We start from the raw sequence: 23,864 nt of genomic DNA on the forward strand, positions 1-23,864 counted from the left end.
TCTGGTATATCTGTCGTGGCGGAAAGCCTTTCTGGGCTTTGATGTAATTTTGTACCTCGTCCGTGATATGGAATTTTGGTGCTTCAGCATGGCCGCTGTGTTCGTAAATTATGGTGGCTGATCCATTCGCCTTCGAAAAGCTTATGTGAAGTTCACCGTGGCAGTCAAAGAACTTTTTCGCGGCTAAACAAGATATTGCGTTAAACATCTATTACCACGACAGAATACAGATTGTAATTCTGGAAATGTGGAAATACACATCCGTACCTGTATACCGTTGAATGCTTAAAGATCGCGCTCAGTTTTACGTTCAATAGAGAGCGAGCAAGTCAAATTGAACCTTGGCCCATCGGGTCTATGGTTCCATCGTCGCAAATGAAAGTAATACCCTGTGCAATCAAACATGTCATTTCTAAGAAGCATTACGGCCCGTTTCTGTAAGTCAAGGTCTCCGCCCTGTGCGCAATTCGCCACGGAGATATCATTTCCGATTACAAAGGTCGACGTGAGTGTTGTCTTTACCTTCAGAGACTGTGCAGCAGCATCAAATTTATGGTTGTCATGCTGCTCCAGAAACGAAGACAAGGCTTCAATAAATTCGTCGTGAGTCTCATAGCACTCGTCGTGGTCATAGCCAGCGCGTTTCGATCCTCGGCTTTGGCTTTTCGCTGCTCTCTGGCAACAAGTAGTTAGTACGTGAACGTGGATTCAGACCTAGAAATCACCAAACTCATCGACACACTCACATTTTCACGACATTTTTTACAGCTCCTGAGAGGTTGACCATCAAGGCTGACAAACATTTGTTGAAGTTCTTGCAAAGTCTCACAACGAACCCAAGTGCGACAAGACGTACACTTCCGACAGTACTCCGAGTCCTTAAAAACGAATTCACTTTGGTCCAATTCCATCTAAAACACAAGGTCAGAACGGATACGATAGTATACAAGACAAAATAATCATTATTCATCGTACTGTACAAAAGATTGAACTAGGCAGTAACGGTGTAAAAAAAATAAAAAGGAATTTAAAAAAAAAACAACGACGCGTACACATACAATTCTAGGAAGTAAACAATGAGGGCAAGGGTTAGAACGACGCGTCCACGAATCATCATGATCGCTTCATTATTTAGAGTTTCCAGACTAGAGCAAACCGGGAATGGCGGCGCAAGATTACAGTACCGCGATAAGGTACGGATAAGTATACTTACTACAAATCGCTAGGGCAAGGGTTATCCCTCCTTTTCCTTACCGATTGTACCGAAATAAGGTGGGATCCCCGACATGATTTTCGGGAAATTATCCTGAACACGTCCTGTCGGACATACATTAACATTTTACGTTGTCAAAGTCTTAGCAAATAGCAATCGTAAGTAATACCGCATACTAAATGTCTGAAACGTCATAAAAGAACAGCTAAAATTAGGTGGAGAATGCAGAGCGGAAAGCCACTCGTGGCAAAGGACACTCGTCCTGAAATCGGATCACCATATCCGGACCCGTTCGCCTCCCTGGCGACAAGCACTGCCTTTCTGCGATTGGGGGACCAATTCGGCCTGACCCAACTCGGAGTCAATCTGATTACTTTGGACCCTGGCGTGCAGTCAGGGCTGAGGCATTGGCACTCGCTCGAGGAGGAGTTTCTCTACATACTGGAGGGCGAACCGACCTTGGTCCTGAACGATGGCGAATGCAAGCTGTCAGCCGGTATGTGCATTGGCTTTAAAGCGCAGGATCGGAACGCGCATCTTATGATCAATCGGAGTGACGCCGTGGTCCATTACCTGGTCATTGGATCGAGAGTTCCAGGAGATGTGTGTTACTATCCAGACGACGATCTTTCTTGGTTTCCCACTGAGTCCGGTGATATCGCTGTGCATAAGGACGGAAGTCCCTATTCTTAGGAACGCTCAAATGTCACACTTGTTTAAGGATGGCTTATTTATCTACACCATTCATGATTGTCAAACAATATCGGTTACTAAATCATTGTTCTTGCAAATGAAAATGCACTTTGAGGACTATCTGAAACGTGCCATGGCTAGTGAGCTATTCTGAGACGACATTAAATTAGTAACACAATATAGTCCAAGGCCGCACATCATAGGCTCACTGGGAACCCCAGCCTGCTCAGGATGCTAATGGATGGACGGCGCACAATTGTGATTTTCGGAAAGAAATGGCATTGGCACAGGAGTGTAAAACTTCCAACCTTAAACTAGTCTCCCCAGGCCAGATTGTCTGGCGCTTGGCTCTTGCAATTGCTGGCCAAGTCAACTAGCAGGAATGTTCATTTACAGAGCACCTTACTATTCCAACATATAGATATTAACGGTACTACTGATCTATTCTATAGCACCATAGCAAACTAATCATAACATCTTTTATAAAGCATCCAGACACCATACGGATTGTTCTGTAGCACGTAGATAGATGCAAATAGGACAAGAAATCAACGGAAAGAGACTTCCTATGTCTATATATCCTTGGAAGACGTCGTGTTTATTAAGGCAGAGTTCGACTACTAATTAATGTGCAGCATCATCTGGAGAAATACCAGACATTTTGACACTCTCTCGTTGGCGTTCTTCAGGAAGCAACAGCCTAGCATTATCAGCCTTATGACCAAGAAGAGACCCTTATATATCAGCAGCTTCTTCAAAGGAATCTCTTCGACATAATAGACAATAGTAAATAAAATCGGCTCTCAAATAACCCCTCGGCCAGTCGTTAACGCTTAGAAACTGGTCGTTTGCGTAAGGATCTGAAGGCCGCGCTGTAGGGAAAGATTATTCTGTCCAAAACGCGGCACACGCGCGAGCTTGCGTGTTAAAGTTTGTCCAGTTATTTGTTTAGTTTGACTACATGGTACCCCACGCAGCAACCGCTATGACGGACTCTGAGCACACGGCTACCTCGCGCACGATGGAGATACAAAGATCGATGACAAGTTCACAGAGAAACCTGGAAGAGAATGCGGATACTAGGGCGTACACAGCCGCGGCATTGAAGAAGAGCGCCGGTACAAGTGCACGCTCGATATCCGGCTCGTGTTGTTGTTGTCCGCAATCTACCTCGGTTCGTTTCTGGACCGGTCCAACAGTGTGCACGACATAGCTAATACCTTGGCAGGAGCCTCATCGCAGCTCTCGTCAAAAACGAATTTTCATTCCTCTATTCATGAGACGCGCGAGAGCATCATGGAGACGATCTTTTCCACTTACAGGTACACCGCGTAAAGGCAGCTAGTTGACCAAATGCATGAATTGCTGCGCCAGCCAACGTACTACACAGGTAGCAGCCAAAGGGATCCTGTGATGCAAGTTGCCGACGATCGACGAGTGACTGAGAAAGCACTTAATTGTCTGCCTCTGTGTCTATATTCCGTAGAAGCAAAAAGTTTGTTGGAGTATCGGTGATGATCTTAGATATAACTTACCGTTGCCAGTATCCGTGCCTTACCAATGTCGTCATCCTTCAAAATTTGCAGTGTTACGATCATCCGATATGTGCGAGAAGTAGGGATCGGCACGGATAGACGGATAACGGATATTTCCGTGGATATCCGCCGTGGATACGGATATAGATATGGATATACACGGATATGGATACGGATACGGATAAGACCAGACTGATTAGTCATATTCATGGATATATCCACGGATACCACTGACTAAGGGCCTGTTTTTGGAGTTACGGTGTCCTGATTGTCGTCACGTATCAAGCACTTCATTCTCACTTCATTCTCACTTAATTCCCACTTGTATTTGCTGAATACGTCTCCAAATTGTCGTCACGTGACTCACATGATATTTTTGGATTAGGTTCCATTTTCCTCAGCCTAGTTCTTGCAATGATTTTAATATAAATAGACCCACATTTGAGTTTTTATAATTAAAAAATATAATAACGTAGCCATTCACTGTTATCATACGATTGCACGACTGAGCAAAGGCTTATAATCGCGTGATCTATCCGTGGATACTACGGATACGGATATGGAATTATGGATAAAGCCAATATATCTGGATACGGATATGGATACGGATATGGATAAGGAAAATTTGGCCTGGATATTATCCGTGCCAATCCCTAGCGAGATCGCCTTGTAGGCGATATCGTGTCCAGCCTAAAGGCATACCCTGACTCGAGTTAGATACAGATTGCTTTTTGTGACTGGAGTTTGCGGGAGTTTTGAGACTCTGACTCTCGACCGTCAAATCAAGCCGGAAATTGGCCGTTGAGTCAAGTGCAGTCAACGATGGAAGTTCTGTCCACCACGACCTATTCGGGACAATCACAAAGGAAAGGACTTGACCGGTTAACGATAGAAGTTATAGAACGTGCTAGAGTTTGCATGTACAATTTGTTAGTTAAATGAGGAGATTCATGGAGTGTAAAAACTCCCATTCCTAATTGGGACTAGCATAGAAGAGGGTTCCCGTCGCCAGATGACGGAATTACGTCGGAGTTACCTAAAATCGTATTAAGTCCGAATCAGCTCCGACCCGTCAAATGCGAATGCGAACCCTGAACCCTCCGTAGGTACCAGATCGCTACTAACTTGAATCGCTCTGAGGTTAGTCATTGGGAATGCTTACACAGTAACGCCACAAAATTTACCTGTTATAGAAATTTGATGCTGATATTGGACACAGAACCCTAAATTATGGATGGCAGGGATCATCTCAGCATGGAATTATTCTGGCAATATGATTTGGCCAAGGGGAGTCGAAGTGTCCGCCAGGAAGGCTAATAGAGATCTGTAGCTACAACGACTCCGCATCCTGCTGCCAAAATGCCCATGCAAATTTTCCCCGCCTGTCACGGCAGCAATGAATGAATTTTTGCTCTGATTCTGTGCTGTCAAATGTGGGGATACATCTGGGCCAGGCTGGAATGCCAAGTAGAAGACAAGTTGCCCCTGCCAAGCCCTTGAAGATCACAGGGTATGGGTTGATCCTTCATCATTCTCCCCCATCTCTATTGCCTGCGATAATATTATTCGGTGGGGGTTCCTGTTGTCCCTAATTTCCCGCACATTCCTTTTTCCTGAAATTCAGCCGAGCTAATGCCTGTAACTTGCGCCGCATAGAGACTCAGCTTTAGTGAACAACATGACGATGGCGTGCGGCTAGTCAAATATCTGAGGATCGAATGCAGACTTGCAAGGCAGCGCTAATACAAACTTGGATTAGCGCCGCAAAGTTCGTTAGGCAGATCCGGAATTCGATTGCCGAAGTGCTTTAATAATAGGCACCAGGGCAAAAATAGCTTGGAAGGCATTAAACTAAACATACAGCAGTCGGTAAGTCGAACGCATGCTCAGAATCGTGATTGAAACCATATCGATAACCCTGAGCTTAATGTTAGGTGACATTGCGAAACTTGGATGGATAGGATGAATAGAAGAGTAGGCAACCGGAGCGAACTGGAGGATTGAGGGCCGAATGCGTGAAAGCGCGTCTGCATACGGTTATAGAGTAGCCGAAGCTGGGAATGGAATTGCCTCCACATTTCTCCACATTCGTCCACTATCCACATGCACAACCAATTCGCCAATTAGCACATTATTAAGTAAACACGTGCCATGTCCATTGGGTCCCGGTCCTAAGCAATTCAATTCGAAAGTATTATTATCTCATCCACGACTATTTCGGCGAAATGATACTGGTGCGCCTACATTTTCCAATCATGGATAACATTGTGCAGCGGAGAGATATTGACCGCAAAGGAGACAAAATTTTCATTGGTCCACAATCTCCTCTTCATTACCGATTCGTCGTCATTAAAATACCTCGCACTCGAGGCAATAAAGCATGATCGAATGAGAACTTCTGATTGGTAACAGATTACGATCCACTTTAGCAAGGCTAGTGGATCTTCACGCGTACCCTTAAGAATAAATGCCAAGTACTTAAAGATGAAGAATTCTGTGCCTTATAGTCATATCTTGCTTTGAAAAGCCAATAGCTGACATCACAGACGTTATCTTAAGCTTTGGTTCAACATGGTTAGTGGAGTGAAACACGTTCTCATTGCCGCGGCCTACCTTGGTGGTGTCCTGGCGAAGCGTCACCATGGAAAAGTAGGGTCATTGGTTGCCCCTGTTGGAGCAGAAGTCCTTACAGTTGGAGTCATTGGAGGTAACTTTCCAGTTTTGTTGACGTAGCTCTTAGCCTACTTCGAGACTAACAATTTTGCAGACTACGGCTGGACCGGTTGGACACCAGCCCCGGACCATTTTTGTCTCGAAGTCCTTCCCGCATTGAAGGCAGCTAATATCACAATCCCTTCTGAGGTCCAAAATGATTGTGATCCTGGTGATAAATCCTACATCACCAATGCAACTGCTCTGCAAAGTGAGGCAATTTTGAGGTCCAGTGTTTTCGCTTGCTGATTATTCACCGCAGCTGATACTGCTTCTTATGTTGGACAGGTCTGCAGCATGAAGAACTGCAGTGCATTTGTCAGTTGATCCCATTGTTACATTTTAAGAATACAATCACTAAATCAGTGCAGATTTCTGTCGGAGATAATTTCTATGATAGTGGTGTCGACTTCACAACTGGCGGAATTTTGCGCTTCCAGGCCGCCTGGGTCGACATGTACAGCCAAGGAGTGTTTGATTATGCTCCTTGGTACCAATGTCTTGGCAACCATGACGTCGTTAAGGGCCAGAGTGGCGTTGATTTCGAGACCAAAGTCGCTCCTCTCTATGACGACCGTTGGTATTTCGTAATTAACCTTGACCACTGATTCTTCGGCATTTACGCTAATATTATGGCAGGGAACGACAGGAAGTCCCTACTATTCTTATGATCTCAAAGGAAAAGATTGGACTGCGACTTTCGTTGTTGTCGACTCGGACTGCTTTTTAAGTAAATATCAAAAGGTGAGACTTGGATCTTCATGATTACTTAGTACCTGCAAATAACGATTGTCTCAGAATACCTCGGTTTACTATAATGAATACACCCAGAAATGTCACAAGGATAATAATGTCCAGGTTGAGTTCTTGAAGGAAGAATTTGAAAAATCAAAGGCTGATTGGAAGTTTCTTCAATTACATCACCCATACATTTCCTCTTCTGGCAACAATACTGACTTGCAGCCGCTCATCGAGATTGTGGAGAAACACAATGGTATCGTGCTTAATGGTCACGACCACTGTCTAGCCCATTATGAGTATAACAACACGAATTACGTTCTCTCGGGTGCTGCCGGTTACCCTCAGGCTGGTGATTGCAATAACGGCATCAAGACTGGCCCATATGCAAAATTCCTTGCCGCCAATGCAGAAACTGGTATGTAACACCTTAATCTGGATGCGTATGGTATTGCAATTTGTGTTAATATTTTTCGTAGCGCCTAGTGGATTTGTCACAATGGACATCAGCAAGAAATCTGTTAATGTTGAATACTATGTCCGGGATATGCAGTATCTCAATAATGATCTCTACCCGGTCCCTCACGACTTGAAGCCGCTGTACTCATTTGAAATTACTCAGCATTCAAAGTGATTGAGATAATCGAGGATGAGGTGGAATTGTCATCTGAGCCTTCTCAGAATTTTAATTCTTAGGTTTTCGAAAAGCGGAATAAGTTATGGTTGTGTGTGGGTCTGATTATTGTGACGTTATTGTAACTTAGTGGACTTTAAATGAATTAATTGTGAAGTCCGTCCAGAGAAGAACATTGTCGAAAAGGCGCAGTCTCACGTTGAACGCAACTCCCAACGACTCAACTCTCAACGCTTGTAAGATGCACGGTCAGAATTGGTTAAGATTTTCACTCGTAATTAACAGCAAGGCTTACATGCGGGTAGGTAGAGAAGAGTATATTAGGTAATCTCAGGTTGCTTATTAGCAGAATCAAATCTGGGGATCACGGGAAAGGCTAGATGCTAGTAACGTGCGCTAAGCCTATTAAGAGCGAGCGTTAAACCTTAGGCTAGTTCTCACTTGCAAAAATGCTGCGGCTATATCCAAATAGGTTTAGTGTCTGTCATCAAACTCCGTAAGTCGTCCGAGACGCGTCAATAGAAGCTGCACATGGATGAGCTTACGCAAACCTCGTAAAGACGTTCGTCACAACATCTACGCGTCCACGTCGCGCAATGAAAATGTGGATGACCTCAGAGTTCCGTCTCCGAATCAACACAACGTACGCGAATACGCTGGCATCCAACTCGCTATTAAATTTCCGAACTCACATCGCTGACGATCTATATATTATCCTGCTAGCGCGTCATGGCGAATTAACGGAGTGTACCAAAGTGTGATGTATCTATTGCTAATGAATCCACGCAAACTGATCAAAAACGCGGTGACTTACTCACGCCCGAGGAACATCACCGAATCAACGAATATCGCCAAAATGAGCGCATTCGTCAGGGACAAATTTGTGCCAAACAGAAAAAGACAAATGCAATGAAGAGCTCGTTATATATATTTTGTCCCGCAGCCACTCAAAGTCCTAATATATCCTGGCCGAAGCCAACTCCAATACGACAGTGCAAGACCGCTACCCTCGATCAAGACAAGGAGCGGACTCTGAGAGCTCGCTCTTGATTATATCCTGAATAAGGAATACTTCCACTAGTACGTGCTGCGTTGAGCATCTCACGCGGGAACAGCCATGGAAGTTACCTTGTATCTTTGGGGTATCTTATTGATCTTTCGTAATTATATTTACGTCCTACATTGGCTGAGGGTGAAGAGAATTGTAAATTTGCACATAGTCACTCACGATGGCGCCAAAAAGTACCCAGGCTTGTCCTGAGCCAACATGCCGAAAAAATACTTTCCGTTTGACGTGCAGCGGTCGGATTGTATGTATCGGGGCGATGATCAAGTTAGTGGCTTTAAACATTGCTCGGATGACGTACGCGCCAGGCGAATTGGATAGGCGAGTTACGAATAGCCAGGGATAAGCAGTCCTTTTTACGGCAACTTTTTGTAGCTTATGTCGTCTCGTAATTGGAAGTGACGAATGACGAAGTATCTCAACATACTGTTAACAGATTACAGATATGTCCAATGTGAGGCCGCGTAAATACAATGGCAAAGGACTTATTTGTGACATCACGGATTTGTCGCCAGAGCGTTGAGTTAAGTAGGCGCGCACATGTAATTAGACAGATACGGAGTTTGAATTGTTAACGGTTAGAGTATTGGCAATAGATGTTGAGAATGACGTTGACTAGTATCTGGCATGTGAAGTGTGGGAGTTCTGCATCTTCGTCATGTCTTCTGAAGTTATGAGTCATTGGAAATGGTGTATTGTGTCGAACACTGATGCTGCGACAGTACATGTTGTAGTCAGCTGATCCCTGTTATTACGGCTGGGCTTTGACGGAAGTCGCGAATGCATGCAACTTGTAAATGGCATGTTCACAAAATAATACTTCCCAAATGTATTAGATTCTGTTGCGTAAGCACACAACAATGCCGGGAACGGTCTAGTCGCGCTGGGACTGTCGCACCGTTGCATCGATGACGTACGACGCCATAATCTTACAAATAATGCTTTTTCATTTAGGACGCGAACCCAGGCACAAAATGTCAATAATAATGACTAATAACATTAATCCGTTTACACCGTTTGGGTTTGGGTTGTATCTCACACAAGCAGCGGCCAATCAGCAACCAAATGGGGCTTAGAGTCGCACACGAATCGCACAATAGCCCCGGCGCCGTGCGCGGCGAAGTCGCACAGCCTTCGTATCGAAAGCTGATATCGGATTGCACGTGATGCGTTGGCTGGGCAACCCGCCGCATGCCAGGCTATAGCCGCGCGGCTCTGCAAGGCCATGCACACGAAACATCGCTTGGTCTCGTTATCGATTATCGAGGTTTCAATCCGAACGTGGGTGGCAATGTGCCTATGCTTCTATTCATTTTCCGTGGACGGCCCTGCTCGTGAGTGAAATATCATTCTATACGAACACGAAAGGACTGTCTGCACCTCTCCTTGACATCTAATAACAGATGTGCATAGCCTCGACGGTAATACGAGGTTGAGGCAGTGCGCCCGCGGCTACGTCTGTGCGAGATATGAATGCAGGCGGCTGAGGAGGACGCGCACACTTATGTTCGACAAATGACGTCAGCAAAGCCTCGGTAATTCTGGGAACACTGTGACTGGCACTCCGCCAAACAGCTCGTCGCTATCGTCACTCTTGACCAGGTTCTTACCGTGCGGCTAATCTCGGCTAATCCCGGTCGTCGGGATGCCCGCGCCATCCCTTCTCCACCGGCGGATTATAACTATCCGCGCGTTTCCCAGCCGTACGGCACCCTTCACTCATGCCACCGCGTCCTGTCTGCCCTACTTACAGTCCAATTCTACGCTTTGTACTAGTTACTCCTCGATTGCATGGTCTATCCCCGCAGATTAATCGAACGGCAAAGGAAAGGATTATATATATCCCCAGAGCAGCAGGTCCAGATCGACGCCTACAGGCTACGCGAACGCTTGCGCCAGAGAGGCATCCGAAACCGTCGCCTATCGCGTGCGTCTGAGCACGAGCACGAGCACGAGCACGAGCACGAGCACGAGCACGACCGTCTGCCAGATCCGGACGAAGAGCAGGATCTTGATCTGCAGTCTCCGGCTACCAGCCCGGGAAATGTCGATAATGACGACACCTATCAAGACTCACTTGATTTCGCGACCCACAGAGAAGAAGATGCTGGCTGCTCTGTAGTCATCAACCACGACTATATCTCGGATTTGTCTGTGCAGCAGTCGCAACCCCTGCCGTCAGGTCCTAATCAAGTCGACGTCCGTGATTTGCTGGAAACGGATGTTGACAAACAGGCCGACGACAATTACTTTCAAAATGCAGATACAGCGTTCAACTCCATGGCCGCGAACCAGGATCTTTTCCAACTTTTCGAAATGACTGCATCCACATTTCACAGTCTCGGACAATCGTCTTCGGCTTGCGAAGTCCCAGCTCATGTCATGTCTCGTCAGCAGGTCTACACTCCATCCGCCGGCTATGCCAGTGCCGAGCCTTCCACAACGTATTACCGTGACTCATCCGTCAGCGATAGCACCATCGACGCACAACTCTACGTCATGACCGCCCCACATTCATACGACTCTCTCGATTCTGTCCTCTCAACTAACGCACCTCAAGACGAGTCCGACACCGAGGCAGAGTACACTGCAGGACAGTCCACAGCCGCATACTACACGCCGCGGAGTGACTACTGCAGCCTCTTCACATCCACGCCTACCTCTGACTTACTCTCCGTCCCGACATCGCCAGACCTGGGAATCGTTGACTCACTACTCTTGCCTGACAAGTTAGTCGAGTTTGACATGGTTTATCCCCCTTCACCGGCTTTAATACTGCAACGTGAGAGAAGGTTTAGTGATACCGCGGGATTCTTTATTTAATAATGACAGAATTGTTTTGGATTTATTGGTTTGCGGGCGTCACTCTTTATGGACTTTGGAGTTTTCGGGGAATTTGCTGGGCTTTTCTAAGTTATGGATACAAATTTTAAGTATTACGTCGATGCACTTTGTAAAGGGTGATGAAAGAACGTAAAGCCAATCCCTCTGGACCAAAAAACCGCCCATGGTTTAGGCGGCTAATCTAGTTTATTCCCACTATATAAAGACAGTAGACAGTACTGGCAAAGTGCCAGCGGAATGTTGGACGTTATCTAGCCATCTGATCTGCTACATTTCTGCATGTAAAAAAATTGCTTACTGTTCAGTACTGATATTTTCCGATATCCTTAGTTCCTTGCTGGGTTGTCCGTAGGTGTTGATGTATCCATCTGTAATCTGCTGGATTGTTGGATCTTGGGGATTACATTGCCAATCATCGTACATCGTCTTCTGCTTGATTAGTAAGTCCGGCGTCTCGCTTTTCTGCTTATTGATCTTTCTTGCCGTTTTATCAACAGCGCTCAACCATTTAATATATTCGGGAGTGCCATCGTCCGGAATCGCGTATCCTGCACTCATATACTGGCGTTTAATATCTTCTCTAATCTGTCTAAGCGCTGGATTTTCAAATTCATGCTCCGGTCTGGCCGTTCCGTCGCCTGAGCTAAGCCAATTCGAATACCCCCCTGTTCCATATTCAGATGCCGTGTATCCTGCATTAAGGTATTGCATTATTTCTCTGAGCTGCTGAATCGCACCATCTTCACAACCGTTCTCCGTATTCCCTTCTTGCCCTTTGCTGTGATGAATACTATTTTGAGAGATATCCGTCACGCACATCTCCTTAGTGCCTGGCGCTAAAGAATCTAGATTATCCATCTGTCGGCCAAGACAGTGACGCAGCTTAGTATCATAATACTCTGCACAAGCTAGCTTATGCATATGCCGCCAGAATCCTCCAAACTCGCGCAAATGCCTTTTCGGTATCTTGTTACCTTGGCTAACGTATGTGTCAAGTTTTATCTTCAAAATGTTGTTAATCGCCAACAAGTCGTCTATCGATTCCGTCGCTCGCAATTCCGTCGCGCTGCCGCCGTTTTCCACCTCTGTCTGGTATTGTTGTCGCGCCTCTTGATCGATGGTTTGATACCACCTTTCATATTCACGACTCCCCTTCACCGGGATCTCGTTTCCCTCTTTGACGTATTTCCTCTTTAGATTGCGTCTGATCGATTCGATCCGTAACTTTACTCGCTTCGTTTGCGCCCACTCCTCAAAAGCGAATGCCTTGGCTGCGTTCCTCTTCCTCGGGGCCAAGGAAGGCTCGCTCGGAGCAGCCACATCCGCTGGTGCTACTTGTCCAATCTCTGGTCCAGGATTTTCGTAGTTCTGAGCCTCATTACTCGTCGCCCTCCACTCGACTACCATGCCTTCCTGCGATTCGATCGTACGCAAACCGAGAAAAATCTCAAGGTCAGCAGCCTCATGTTCTTCAAACAAATGCGAATAAAGCCGCTCACGGGACGCATCACTTAGCTGAACATGACACGCAGGCAGCGGACATTCGTCGAACATCCACCGTTCCGGCACCCGCACTTTCTCCAAATCATCATCCTCGTCCTCCGCCTCCGCCCCCTCCTCCGGCGCTTCGTCAAATAACGGATCAAAATCTTCATTAAAAAATCGTAGCCACGTGTCAGAAACAAGCTTGTGAGCCTCATTTTGTTCAGAAAAAATCATGTGCGCGAGCACCATGCGGTGATTGGATTCCTGCGACGGACCGGCCGCAAGGAAACTGCAGCCTTCTGCGAGGCAGCGGACTGGGATCCTGGGCAACTCGTAGTCGTATGTTCTAGATGCTTTTGGGAATTCCATTAGAAGCTGTCGATTCGTGGTACATACTTATTCGTCAAGGATCGCGGTGATCGTTGTGGAAGTAAACAACAGATCCTGCAGAGGCAGGCCGAAATGTAGAACCTTAAGAGGCTGAGGGCAGTTCAACACCCAGAAAGTAACAAAGAATCACTCCATACTTCTGGAAATAGATTTTTTCTAACAGTTCGAATGATTTATTGGAAACAATTCTGTATTATCTATCGTCCTGTTCTACCGTTTGTGGTAAGCCTCTTTGATCGCGGGCACGCACACTCTTCCGTTGACTAATCAGTCACCAAGTAACATTGTATATTTGAAATTTCAGTTCATTCTCACTCATTTTATTTTGCCGCCGATGTATGTAAATCTCAGAGCAAAGTTGGGCATCACAAATCCCTTTTTGTGTTGCTTGCCGCGTCGGCGTGAAACGAAAAGAACGCGAGTTTAGTGAAGTGATGATAGCCGCACTCTGATAAAGATCCGACGGCCTAGCTACAGTCAAGGGTCGGCAATTTGCCTATCTACTGTTCACAAAACGAAAAGATGCAGTTAGAGATGGAATCCGCTCTCGAGGGATATCCTGCTGACCATGAAATCAATAACCGATATTGCAGTGTGTGCATTAGAATGCTGAAACCGGATCATTTCGTCGATCCGTATGGCAAGAAGTTCAAGACATGTAACAGATGCAGGGAAAGGAAAAGAAAATCTCGAGTATGACACGTTTGGGTACTATGGCTGGACTGCTTGCTGACAACCGCGAATAGAAAGTTTCCGAAGGCGATGAAGAGAGGCCGATCCGATGCTCGACTATACGTGATTTCATTGGCTCCTTATGTCGCGAAATTCATCGAAGCCGGCCGGATAACACACTTTCTCTTGCGTATAATCTTGCCAGTGATCTGGAATGGAAAGGACAGACGTTAGATAATTTCTTTGAGACTAAACATCCGGACTTGGTTCCGTCCATATTCGCGGACATCATTGACGAGATTTATAATTTCACCGGTATCTTTTTCGTTGCCAGAACTAGGGCGAAAGATAAGTCGGGCAAGTGGAGATTGACTTACTTGTGTGCGCAAAAGGACGACTCTGCGAATCGAAACAATATACCAAGGCAACGTGTCCGTCATACGTGTATTTTGAATTTATGTCAGTGGATAAAATGCAGATCATCTGCTAACGCGTTATTTAGCCCAACGAGACTTGTTTGAATGTGAAGGATCATTAACAATTGCTCAACTGGAGGACAGGAGTATAAAAGTTGTTTTCCGCCATCGGAGAGTGCATGGTCCTCATCAGCGCAAGAAGAAAGCAAGATTGGCAGATGCTGGTAAGCGGTCCACAGATTAGCAAGATTCGAGACTGACACCTCATAGAACCAATTGAGCAACATGTTGATAATCCACAGTGGATCAGAGTTGAACGGGTGCTGAAGTTTATGTGCTCATCATCTGTGAAGAATAGCCGACTGCTTCAAGACTTTATTGTCAATGAACTTGTCGACAAGGACGAGTCCCTAGTTCTCGCAATGGAAGGTTTCATGGGTAATCTCGCCTCTGGAAGGGTGCATGCCCCATCGACCCCTCTGTCTCTGTCTCACACAGAGCGCCATCAGATTGCTGAGGAACATTTCGGTTCTCAGGACCATTTGCTAGACTTTGGATTAGATGGTTGATGCATAGGCTAGGCTCTAGTCTGGAATAGCAGATGTAGGGATTGTTATTTTATACCGGATCATGCTTTTTGCGTAAATCAGTGGATAGAACATTAGGCGTTTTTTTATTGGCTTGAGATCGAATAGACGATATACAACTCAGGTTGACCAATTACATACCCGATTACACCTTAAGCACGCCAGGGAAGTTGATAGACAATTCATGGCGATTGGTAGTATTTACTTTGTACTTCTCGTCGCGTATCTCTCTTTCAATGAGTATTCTAGATCGGACGGGAAGGCTTGAAAGCCACGTTGGGGGAATGCCACGCCACGATCGAGCCGCACAACTTCAAACTTTTTGACTCATCCGTCGCATTTTCCCTATGAAAAAATTATCACAATACAAACCAATTTATAATACAACATGACACTATCACAGCAGTATTTGTCCACTCGAGCCTCGGGCGAGCCATATCTCAGCTTTGAAGCAACTGTTCTCCGTGGTCTGGCTCCGGGCGGCGGTTTGTTCATCCCTGCTGAGATCCCGAGCGTCCCTTCAGATTACCTCACCAAGTGGAAAGATTTGTCGTTCCAGGAACTTGCCTTTGAGATTTTCTCGCTGTATATTTCACAATCCGAAATTAGCCCTGCGGAGTTGAAGCAGCTTATAGCCCGCAGCTATTCTACGTTCCGAGAAGAGAATGTTACGCCTCTGACGGTTTTGGACGAGCAGCGCAAGCTGTATTTACTGGAATTATTTCACGGACCTACATATGCGTTCAAGGATGTTGCTCTGCAATTTGTCGGCAATCTATTTGAATTCTTTTTACAGCGCAAGAATGCCGGCAAAAGCGAGTGTGACATTAGAGATCGATTGACCGTCATCGGCGCTACCAGTGGAGACACCGGCGGTGCCGCAATCTACGGTCTACGGAACAAGAAAGACGTTTCTATTTTTATTTTGTACCCACTAGATAAGGTCTCGCCCATCCAGGATCTCCAGATGACGACCGTTACCGACGCGAACGTTCACAATTTCGCGGTAAAAGGCGACTTTGACGATTGCCAGGATATCGTGAAGACTCTTTTCGACGACGTCGAGTTCAACCAGAAGCACCACCTTGCCGCGGTCAATTCCATTAACTGGGCTCGTATTTTGGCGCAGACCACGTATTATTTTTATTCTTATTTAACGCTTTTGAAGAAAGTTGGTTCCGAGAACATCTCTGTGCGGTACGTCGTTCCCACTGGCAACTTTGGTGACATTCTGGCCGGTTTCTACGCCAAGCGAATGGGTCTCCCTGTCGAGAAGCTCATCATCGCTACCAATGCCAATGACATTCTCGACCGATTCTGGAAATCTGGTGTTTACGAGAAGAGGGCGCCCCTTAGTGATGTCGAGTCCGTCAAGGAGACTTTGAGTCCGGCAATGGATATTTTGATCAGCAGCAATTTCGAGAGACTGTTGTGGTATCTTGCGAGAGAACAACTGTCGTCATCGAATGAAGAAGCTGGTCAATATATCCAGAAGTGGATGATCGAGTTGAAGACTACCGGAAAGTTTAGCGTTCCAAAGACAGTTCTCGACGCTGGATTGAAAGAGTTTGCCAGTGATAGCGTCTCTGACGAGCAGGTAAGCCAATATTTTATTTTCCAATTGTATGAAGCATTGGCTGATATTATGGAGACCGTTGAAACCATCAAGGCCATCTACGATCTCACATCGGGGTACATTATCGATCCGCACACAGCCGTCGGTGTCACCACTAGCTTGCGACACCTCGACGGAAAACACACCTACATCTCTGTCTCCACGGCGCACCCTGGCAAGTTTGGTGACGCCGTCCACCAAGCTTTGCAAGGCAAGGATGCCTACTCATTTGACAACGTTCTTCCAGATGCATTGAAGGTTCTGAAGGACTTGCCCAAAAAGGTCACCGTCGTAGAAAAACCGGATAAAGAGTTGGTCAAGGCCACGATTGAGCAGGAGTTGAAGGATGAGGGTATTGTGTTTTAAAAGTGACGCAGGTTCTGTAACTATTTAGAAATTAAATAATAAATATATAGATCTAAATTTTGCGTTACATATAGTGTTGTATTAGCCATGGCTGATTTGCTTTAGTATAAACCCTAACAGGAGTCCGCGCCTTGAACGCGCATTCTGGCGGCGCGTTAAGCTACTGCAACGCGTTTTAAACTGCGATGAGCAAACCTACGTGTCGACGCTACTCGGGCGTCACCTCTTCAAAAAAGCACTCTCTGCCAAAAGCTTTAACTAATTTCGAGAGCATGAACGTCTGAAATGAACGTCCAAGACGACGAAGATTTTGGATTCTCATCATCAGACGAAGGCGCGCTACTCGAACTAGCCGGGAAGACAAGTGACCCGATTCGCCGTACATCATCTTCTATCTCACAGCGAAGCAATTCATCGCTGGCAGCAAGTTCACTTCATGATTTTGAGGCATCATTTTCTAGTATGTCACGGATGAAGCAAGTTAATCTGTTTGGCAAGGCCGTGGGTGCCACGGCAGCGAAACCTGGCCCCGCTGTCCGGAATCCGTATGTTACTCGACTTCCAGGCGAGTTTGTCCCACTATGGGCTCCACGATCTCCAATCTCCCACCATTCATTGAATCACTCTGCACTAAACACGTGGATATATCCGACAAACGTGGCGATCAGAGACTATCAGCGAAATATTGCCGATCGTGCACTGCTCAATAACGTGCTTTGCGCATTACCAACAGGACTTGGCAAAACACTTATTGCAGCTGTCGTCATGCTAAATTGGTATCGATGGACTAAGGACTCGAAAATTGTCTTTATGGCGCCTACGAGACCGCTTGTTGCGCAGCAAGCTGAGGCTTGCTATAAGCTTGTTGGAATCCCTCGAGAGGACACGGCCATGTTGATCGGCAGTGTTGCCAGTCCAGCTGTGCGGGAAGATATTTGGCAGGAAAAACGAGTATTCTTTGTCACTCCTCAGACGATTGACAATGATCTGAAGCGTGGCGTTGTCGATCCAAAGAAAATTGTATGCTTAGTCGTGGATGAAGCACATCGCGCGACCGGTGATTACGCGTATGTGAAAGTTGTACAATTTGTCCAGCGATTTAATAAGGAGCTTCGAGTATTGGCGCTCTCAGCTACCCCTGGATCATCAGTGGAGGCCGTGCAAAATGTTATAACGAACCTGAGTATATCACACGCGGAGATTCGAACAGAAACGAGTGATGATGTGGTTCAGTATGTGCAAGGCGTGGGCGTGGAACACATTACAGCAGACTTGCCACCCGAAGGTCAAGAAATTTTGGATATGTTTGCCGCATCACTGCAGCCATCACTGGACCAGCTCGTCAGTACTGGTGCCTATTTCATACGAGACGCCACAATGATAAATCATTATGGTCTCTTCAAAGCCCGTGGTGATTTCCGACAAGCGAACTCTCGTCCTGGTCAAAATCGTGGGGGCCTAATGTTCAAGGTCGATGCATTATTTGGATTACTTATTCCTCTTGCGCACGCGATGGGATTATTAAAGTATCACGGAATCAAGCCATTTTACAGCTATCTCCAACAATGGGAAGGTGGAATCAAGAGACCCGGAAAATATGCGGGAGAGCTCTTGAAGAGCGATCATTACAAACGCCTCAAGCATCACACACAGCAAATCATTAATTCGGAAACCTTCGTGAGTCATGAGAAAATTAATTTGCTCGTGGCAACACTGGTAAACTATTTCACCGACGAGGAGGTGGCTGCGGACAAGTCGAAGGTTATCATCTTTTGCCAATACCGTACTTCTTCTGCGGAGATTATCAGAGTTCTTGAAAATGTGGAATATGTCAAAGCGCATATGTTTTTTGGGCAGAGTATGTCAAAAGATATCGACGGTGGCGAGGGTATGTCGCAACAAGAACAGCAGCTGGTATGTACATTCTCCGTTTCAGTTAGTTTCCTAACATTATCGAAGATTCTGGAAGACTTCAAAGCTGGGAAGTACAACACATTAGTAGCAACCTCTATTGGTGAAGAGGGTCTCGACATTGGTCAGGTGGACATGATTATCTGCTACGATGCATCAAGTTCGCCGGTCCGCGTCCTCCAACGAATGGGACGGACTGGTCGGTTCCGGAAAGGCCGAATAGTCGCCCTATTGACTGAACGCGAGCAAAATAAATGGCACGAGGCTCTTGCAAAATACGAAGAGATACAAGAGGCAATATGTAACATAGCATCTTTCGATTTCCAACCTTGCCACAGGATACTGCCGGACTCCGTTACTCCACAGATTGAATTGAAACATATTGATATTCCCGTTCAAAACGAAGCACCTCCAGAGGCTGTTACGAATTCTTCGACAAAGAAGCCTAAGCAGAAACGAACAGCAAAGAAATTTAATATGCCAGACGGTGTGAGAACCACATTTAGTACCGCATCAAGCCTACTATCAGGTGATCTGGATGACTTCACGCCAAAGGCACGAGGCCGAAAGTCAAAATATGATCAGGAGAATATGGATCCGAATTCACTAAGCTCACCGGGCCACAAGCGACGAAAGTCTGATTCGGTACCTCCTGCGTTAGTCAAATCTAAACAGGAGATGGACAACACCGACTATGGCCTGCTGACACCGAGACAGGAACGCGAGCACAAGCAGCAATATGCGAGAGTCTATGAGGAGTCCGTCACTCATATTGGCAATACAGAATATGATCCGGTTCTAGAGATGGTAGAACAGGACGGCAAATCCACAGAAGTGAAAATCGGTCATTCTGAGCGAACGAAAATGCTGCAGAAGTTTGTGAGGCATGTCAAAAACAACAACATAAACATAACGCCACCTCAGGCTGAAGACGCAGTTCCCGGTCCGTGGGATAGTAAGAAAATTATTGCCGGCAAACTTTTAACTACGAAGACTCCGAAGGAAAGGTCAAAGTCGTCAATGATTGATATTGACCTCAACATTCCTAGTTTCGACCTAAGTCAAGCCACCGACAAATTCAGTTCAGACGATGATATGTTAGACGTCCATCAATTAATAGAAAAACATAGACGGTCAGGAGTGGATTGATTATTGTTTCTATATGCAGCGCGGCAATTAACTATCTGGGAATGGAGTACTATGTACAGGGTTTTGTATTCATTTTTTCCAAATAAAAGTTTCTAAACTCAATTAACACTGTAAATGTACACATATCGTCCCTCACAAACGACCGAATAAAGCATCAACAATCTCTCTATTTTAGTAACAAAGGTACCTATAATCGCACAATACCACAAAAAATTACCATATCGTATACTTCATAATTAACAATTGAACAACGTAAATCCTTATTTCTTTGTAACTCTGCCACCCTTCTTTGGCTTCTTCGCGACCGGCAAGTCCTCTTCGTCCTCGTCACGTTCGCGATCCTTGCCGCGCTTGCTTGGTCCTTCGACTTCACGGACCACTGAAGTGATCAGAGTCGAGCACCGACGTGACAATTCGAGCGGAGTACGAGACAGGAAGAACCAGTCGAATCGGAACATAGGAGATGTCCTAATAGCGTCACGAATCAAGTCATATAGATTTTCTCTATCAAGGCCAAGTTTGTCTAACTGCACAAGCAAAAATCTGTCTTCTTCCTCGGTGTAGACTTTCTTCGAGTTATTAATTGGATACTGAATCCGGAGCTGCTGTAGTGGCGCACGGTACTTGTCAATCTTCTGACGAAGAAGTTTCTGCTGATGGTTGAGCTTTCGAGTACGTTCTTCTCCTGCCTCGATCTGCGCAATATACTTGTCATAGCCGTCGATTTCGGTAAATCGTTCCCAGAAGACCTTGCCATACTGCTCAATCTCCTCAATTGTCTTGCCTTCGAATTCTGAAGCAATGCCCTCTATGTCTTCACGTCCGTATTTCGCGTTCAACTGAATAAAATGAGTGAAATCCCTTCGTGACCAGTTGCTGAAACCTTCATTCGCAAGCTGTCGCTTTTCCTCTTCCTCCGCCTCATTCAACGGCTCAGCTTTGTCAATTTCCTGTTGTTCCAGTTCTCGTTCAGCCTCCCGCTCATCCAAATCCTCCTCCTCGCCTTCGGGCAATGGCACTTTATATCCTTGCTGCTTCCGGAAATAAGCGGTCTCTTTCTCATGCAACTCAATCAACCTAGGCGGATAGAACTGGTGATCCTGAGTGTGAACTTGTTTGGGTGCCCGGGGGGCTTTGGGAGCGCCAGCAGTTCGACCGCCAGTCTGTAAAACACCCTTATAGTACTTATCGACACTGTAAGTCTGCTCCTTTCTCTCGCGCTTACTAGGATTAATCCAATTGAGCTGGATTCCTTGCTTTCGCTTTGCAAAATCTTCACCATTCCATTCGTACGCAGAATCCGAGGTAAATTTCTGAAGATCATCAAGCCCAAGTTTCGAGTACCTCGCGTTTAGCTCAGCTGTTCGCTCCTCAGACTTTTTCAGGATATCGTCAATATCATCCATACTGGTCAAGGTACCGCTATTAGCTTTCTGGAATACAGCCTCAGCACCATGCTGAATCATCGAGAGCAATTCATCCTTTGAAGCTGCGGTCTTGGTTTGACTCTGTGCGCGGCCTTGTTGGATGACAAGCTGGTCCAAACGCAACTTCTGAGCGGCACGTTCCAATACTTTCTCTTCAATAGCGTTCTCGGTGACAAATCGGAATACAACGACCTGTTTAGTCTGGCCAATACGATGAGCACGATCCATTGCTTGCAGGTCAGCCTGAGGATTCCAGTCCGAATCGTACAGAATAACTGTGTCCGCAGTTGTCAAATTAATGCCTAGTCCACCTGCACGAGTTGTAAGCAAGAAAATGAATTTCTCGGAGCCAGGCTTGTTGTAATCGTCGATAGCGGCAATGCGATCCTCATGTGCCGTAGAACCGTCGATTCGGCAGTACTCGTACTCACGGAACAAGCAGTAGTCCTCTAAAATATCCAACAATCTGCTCATCTGAGAGAAAATCAAAACACGGGAACCCTGGGCCCTCAATCTTTTGAGCAATTTGTCGAGCATAATCATCTTGCCAGTGTTCTGAACGAGGTGCTCATCCGTGGTGTATGGAGGACCGGGTTCAGCCCCTTCGAAAAGATATGGATGATTGCAGCACTTTCGAAGCTGCATGACAATGTTGAGAAGACGCGTCTTGGACTCACGCTTGCCACCAGCACCATTGACAGCATCGATGTCCTTCTCCAAAATCTTTTGGTACCACCTTACTTGCATCTCCGACATACCGACGTAAACATTGATTTCTAAAATCGTTAGCTTTTTAGTCAGGCTAAAATCAGGATCAAAATTGACCTTTTTTCGGAAGAAGTGACTTCTCTACATCAGATTTGACTCTTCGCAGCAAGAAAGGGCGCAAAACTTTATGCAGCTGTTGCACAACGGTATCCTGATCCGAGTTCTGAGTCTCGAACCATTGGTCGAAGACATTGGAGTCAGCAAACACGTCGGGCAGCAAAAAGTTAAGCAATGCCCACAGCTCATGGAGATTGTTCTGCAAAGGAGTACCAGTGATAAGCAGGCGATTTCTGGAGTTGAAAACACGAATAATCTGCGACAGCATGGAGTCTTCGTTCTTAATACGATGAGCCTCGTCGACGATGATGTACTCCCAGGCGAATTTGTTAAGATGGGACTTTTCTCGTAAGATCATCTCGTAAGATGTAATGCAGACATCAAAATCGCTAGTCAGTAACCGCTCGTTGATGAGCTCCGCTCGCTGTTCCTTGTGGCCCTGAAGCACAAGGATATTAATGTCTGGAATCCACCTGGCGAACTCGCGAGACCAGTTATCGAGAGTGGATTTGGGTACAGCAATCAAATGAGGACCATTGACACCGCGAACAAATCGAAGATATCCCAAGAAAGAGATGGTTTGTAGAGTCTTGCCAAGCCCCATCTCATCGGCAAGAATTCCTGAAATACCATTCTCGTGCAGAGAAATGAGCCAATTGAGACCTTGGACCTGATAATCACGCATAGTACCATTAATAAACTTCGGAGACTCGGTAAAGACGGTAGTATCTGATTCCTCTTCCTCCTCATCCATCATAAGCTCTGCGTCTTCCTCCTGCTCGGTTTTTCGATGGCGATGATCAGACGAAACGTTCTTTCGTGGACGCCCACGAGGAGCCTTTGAATCTGCTTCATCAAGGATCTGCTTGATTTCATGATCTTGTTGTGCTCGGATGTCGATGAAATGTCTGAATAGATCTAGATCACTTCCGTTAGGCAAACCCGGACCGGCACATATCGAAGAAGATGAAGCTCACCAGTCAAGCCGATCAAATATCGGAATCGACGTGCAGAATCCATGAGCTATATTCATTAGAACCCGATCTGACTACTTACAACACGCGAAACACGGCCAATCGTACCTTTTGTTTGTCAAGTTGTTTCTTCTTGGCCTGAAGCGCCTGCTTCCGCTTGGTCTTCTCAGAGGCCGCAGTCTCCGGCTCCTGTACCCTATTAGTGCCGTGTTAAGACAAGCAGGCTGTCATTGTTCGAACATACAGAAAAATAGTCGGCATCGTCGGTTTCGGATGGCGCAACAGTCGTCGGCAACGGACTGGTATCGGAGGCGTCGGTGTCAGGTAGTGCCGGCGGCGACATTATAATGATTGTCTATTTATTCTCTAATAAAAAGGGAGTTTATACAGAAATAACCCAGATATGATGAAGAATGAATATAGGTCGGAGAATGTGACGGATCTGGAGAATTGAGTACAATAGCTAAAATGTTCCAAGGATGAGCTATTCCCATCAAACACGAGGGCAATCAAACCATAGTCGCCACGAGCGCCGCCACACTCTGTTTCTGGCGTTGCATATAGCATTGCATTTGGGTGTAGCTTAGACGGATCAGATTATAATAATGACCC

At 46.0% G+C, this 23,864-nt stretch overlaps 9 protein-coding genes across 9 annotated transcripts; 6 read left to right on the forward strand and 3 right to left on the reverse strand.

Moving 5' to 3' along the window:
• Window positions 1–25: 25 nt before the first annotated feature.
• Window positions 26–1,016, reverse strand: V1513DRAFT_447650 (uncharacterized protein). Its single transcript, XM_066898420.1, has 3 exons — window positions 747–1,016; window positions 268–675; window positions 26–183 (listed from the first exon to the last, which is right to left on the reverse strand). Exons 1-2 carry the CDS (start codon window positions 909–911, stop codon window positions 286–288), a joined length of 555 nt encoding a protein of 184 aa, XP_066752590.1. The 5' UTR covers window positions 912–1,016; the 3' UTR covers window positions 26–183; window positions 268–285.
• Window positions 1,017–1,287: 271 nt separating this feature from the next.
• Window positions 1,288–2,233, forward strand: V1513DRAFT_447656 (cupin domain-containing protein). The gene has a single exon (XM_066898421.1). The coding sequence runs from the start codon at window positions 1,436–1,438 to the stop codon at window positions 1,904–1,906; it is 471 nt and encodes a 156-aa protein (XP_066752591.1). The 5' UTR covers window positions 1,288–1,435; the 3' UTR covers window positions 1,907–2,233.
• Window positions 2,234–6,012: 3,779 nt separating this feature from the next.
• V1513DRAFT_381622 (Metallo-dependent phosphatase-like protein) lies at window positions 6,013–7,525 on the forward strand (the record flags this gene model as incomplete). Its single annotated transcript, XM_066895079.1, has 7 exons — window positions 6,013–6,148; window positions 6,209–6,364; window positions 6,416–6,471; window positions 6,525–6,740; window positions 6,793–6,897; window positions 6,952–7,309; window positions 7,371–7,525. The coding sequence occupies 7 exons, from the start codon at window positions 6,013–6,015 to the stop codon at window positions 7,523–7,525; spliced, it is 1,182 nt and encodes a 393-aa protein (XP_066752592.1).
• A 2,415-nt stretch (window positions 7,526–9,940) lies between these two features.
• On the forward strand, window positions 9,941–11,572 carry V1513DRAFT_134190 (uncharacterized protein). The gene has a single exon (XM_066894194.1). The coding sequence runs from the start codon at window positions 10,383–10,385 to the stop codon at window positions 11,412–11,414; it is 1,032 nt and encodes a 343-aa protein (XP_066752593.1). The 5' UTR covers window positions 9,941–10,382; the 3' UTR covers window positions 11,415–11,572.
• V1513DRAFT_134191 (uncharacterized protein) lies at window positions 11,573–13,561 on the reverse strand. Its single transcript, XM_066894195.1, has one exon. The coding sequence runs from the start codon at window positions 13,287–13,289 to the stop codon at window positions 11,730–11,732; it is 1,560 nt and encodes a 519-aa protein (XP_066752594.1). The 5' UTR covers window positions 13,290–13,561; the 3' UTR covers window positions 11,573–11,729.
• Window positions 13,562–13,589: 28 nt separating this feature from the next.
• V1513DRAFT_134217 (uncharacterized protein) lies at window positions 13,590–15,170 on the forward strand. The gene is made up of 4 exons (XM_066894196.1): window positions 13,590–14,003; window positions 14,057–14,426; window positions 14,485–14,622; window positions 14,669–15,170. Exons 1-4 carry the CDS (start codon window positions 13,833–13,835, stop codon window positions 14,965–14,967), a joined length of 978 nt encoding a protein of 325 aa, XP_066752595.1. The 5' UTR covers window positions 13,590–13,832; the 3' UTR covers window positions 14,968–15,170.
• Window positions 15,171–15,373: 203 nt separating this feature from the next.
• On the forward strand, window positions 15,374–16,966 carry V1513DRAFT_459339 (tryptophan synthase beta subunit-like PLP-dependent enzyme; the record flags this gene model as incomplete). Its single annotated transcript, XM_066899748.1, has 2 exons — window positions 15,374–16,582; window positions 16,637–16,966. The coding sequence occupies 2 exons, from the start codon at window positions 15,374–15,376 to the stop codon at window positions 16,964–16,966; spliced, it is 1,539 nt and encodes a 512-aa protein (XP_066752596.1).
• Window positions 16,967–17,146: 180 nt separating this feature from the next.
• On the forward strand, window positions 17,147–20,129 carry V1513DRAFT_416896 (P-loop containing nucleoside triphosphate hydrolase protein). The gene is made up of 2 exons (XM_066895856.1): window positions 17,147–18,880; window positions 18,926–20,129. The coding sequence occupies exons 1-2, from the start codon at window positions 17,252–17,254 to the stop codon at window positions 20,024–20,026; spliced, it is 2,730 nt and encodes a 909-aa protein (XP_066752597.1). The 5' UTR covers window positions 17,147–17,251; the 3' UTR covers window positions 20,027–20,129.
• Window positions 20,062–23,724, reverse strand: V1513DRAFT_447686 (SNF2 family N-terminal domain-containing protein). The gene is made up of 4 exons (XM_066898422.1): window positions 23,497–23,724; window positions 23,256–23,441; window positions 22,279–23,196; window positions 20,062–22,229 (listed from the first exon to the last, which is right to left on the reverse strand). The coding sequence occupies exons 2-4, from the start codon at window positions 23,296–23,298 to the stop codon at window positions 20,287–20,289; spliced, it is 2,904 nt and encodes a 967-aa protein (XP_066752598.1). The 5' UTR covers window positions 23,299–23,441; window positions 23,497–23,724; the 3' UTR covers window positions 20,062–20,286.
• Between the last annotated feature and the right edge of the window lie 140 nt (window positions 23,725–23,864).

The sequence above is a fragment of the Lipomyces chichibuensis genome (genome assembly GCF_038497645.1).
Source record: "Lipomyces chichibuensis strain CBS 12929 unplaced genomic scaffold V1513scaffold_24, whole genome shotgun sequence".
Classification (NCBI taxonomy): Eukaryota; Fungi; Ascomycota; class Lipomycetes; order Lipomycetales; family Lipomycetaceae; genus Lipomyces; species Lipomyces chichibuensis.

Coding starts and splice junctions, on each gene's coding strand:
- V1513DRAFT_416896 (XM_066895856.1), top strand. CDS start 17,252: ATGAACGTCCAAGACGACGAAGATTTTGGATTCTCATCATCAGACGAA. Junction 18,881..18,925: donor CGCAACAAGAACAGCAGCTG/GTATGTACATTC, acceptor ACATTATCGAAG/ATTCTGGAAGACTTCAAAGC.
- V1513DRAFT_447656 (XM_066898421.1), top strand. CDS start 1,436: ATGCAGAGCGGAAAGCCACTCGTGGCAAAGGACACTCGTCCTGAAATC.
- V1513DRAFT_447650 (XM_066898420.1), bottom strand. CDS start 911: ATGGAATTGGACCAAAGTGAATTCGTTTTTAAGGACTCGGAGTACTGT. Junction 676..746: donor GTAAAAAATGTCGTGAAAAT/GTGAGTGTGTCG, acceptor ACTTGTTGCCAG/AGAGCAGCGAAAAGCCAAAG.
- V1513DRAFT_134217 (XM_066894196.1), top strand. CDS start 13,833: ATGCAGTTAGAGATGGAATCCGCTCTCGAGGGATATCCTGCTGACCAT. Junction 14,004..14,056: donor AAAGGAAAAGAAAATCTCGA/GTATGACACGTT, acceptor AACCGCGAATAG/AAAGTTTCCGAAGGCGATGA. Junction 14,427..14,484: donor GCAACGTGTCCGTCATACGT/GTATTTTGAATT, acceptor CGCGTTATTTAG/CCCAACGAGACTTGTTTGAA.
- V1513DRAFT_134191 (XM_066894195.1), bottom strand. CDS start 13,289: ATGGAATTCCCAAAAGCATCTAGAACATACGACTACGAGTTGCCCAGG.
- V1513DRAFT_134190 (XM_066894194.1), top strand. CDS start 10,383: ATGGTCTATCCCCGCAGATTAATCGAACGGCAAAGGAAAGGATTATAT.
- V1513DRAFT_447686 (XM_066898422.1), bottom strand. CDS start 23,298: ATGGATTCTGCACGTCGATTCCGATATTTGATCGGCTTGACTG. Junction 23,197..23,255: donor ATATTTGATCGGCTTGACTG/GTGAGCTTCATC, acceptor GAAGTGATCTAG/ATCTATTCAGACATTTCATC. Junction 22,230..22,278: donor GTCACTTCTTCCGAAAAAAG/GTCAATTTTGAT, acceptor TAACGATTTTAG/AAATCAATGTTTACGTCGGT.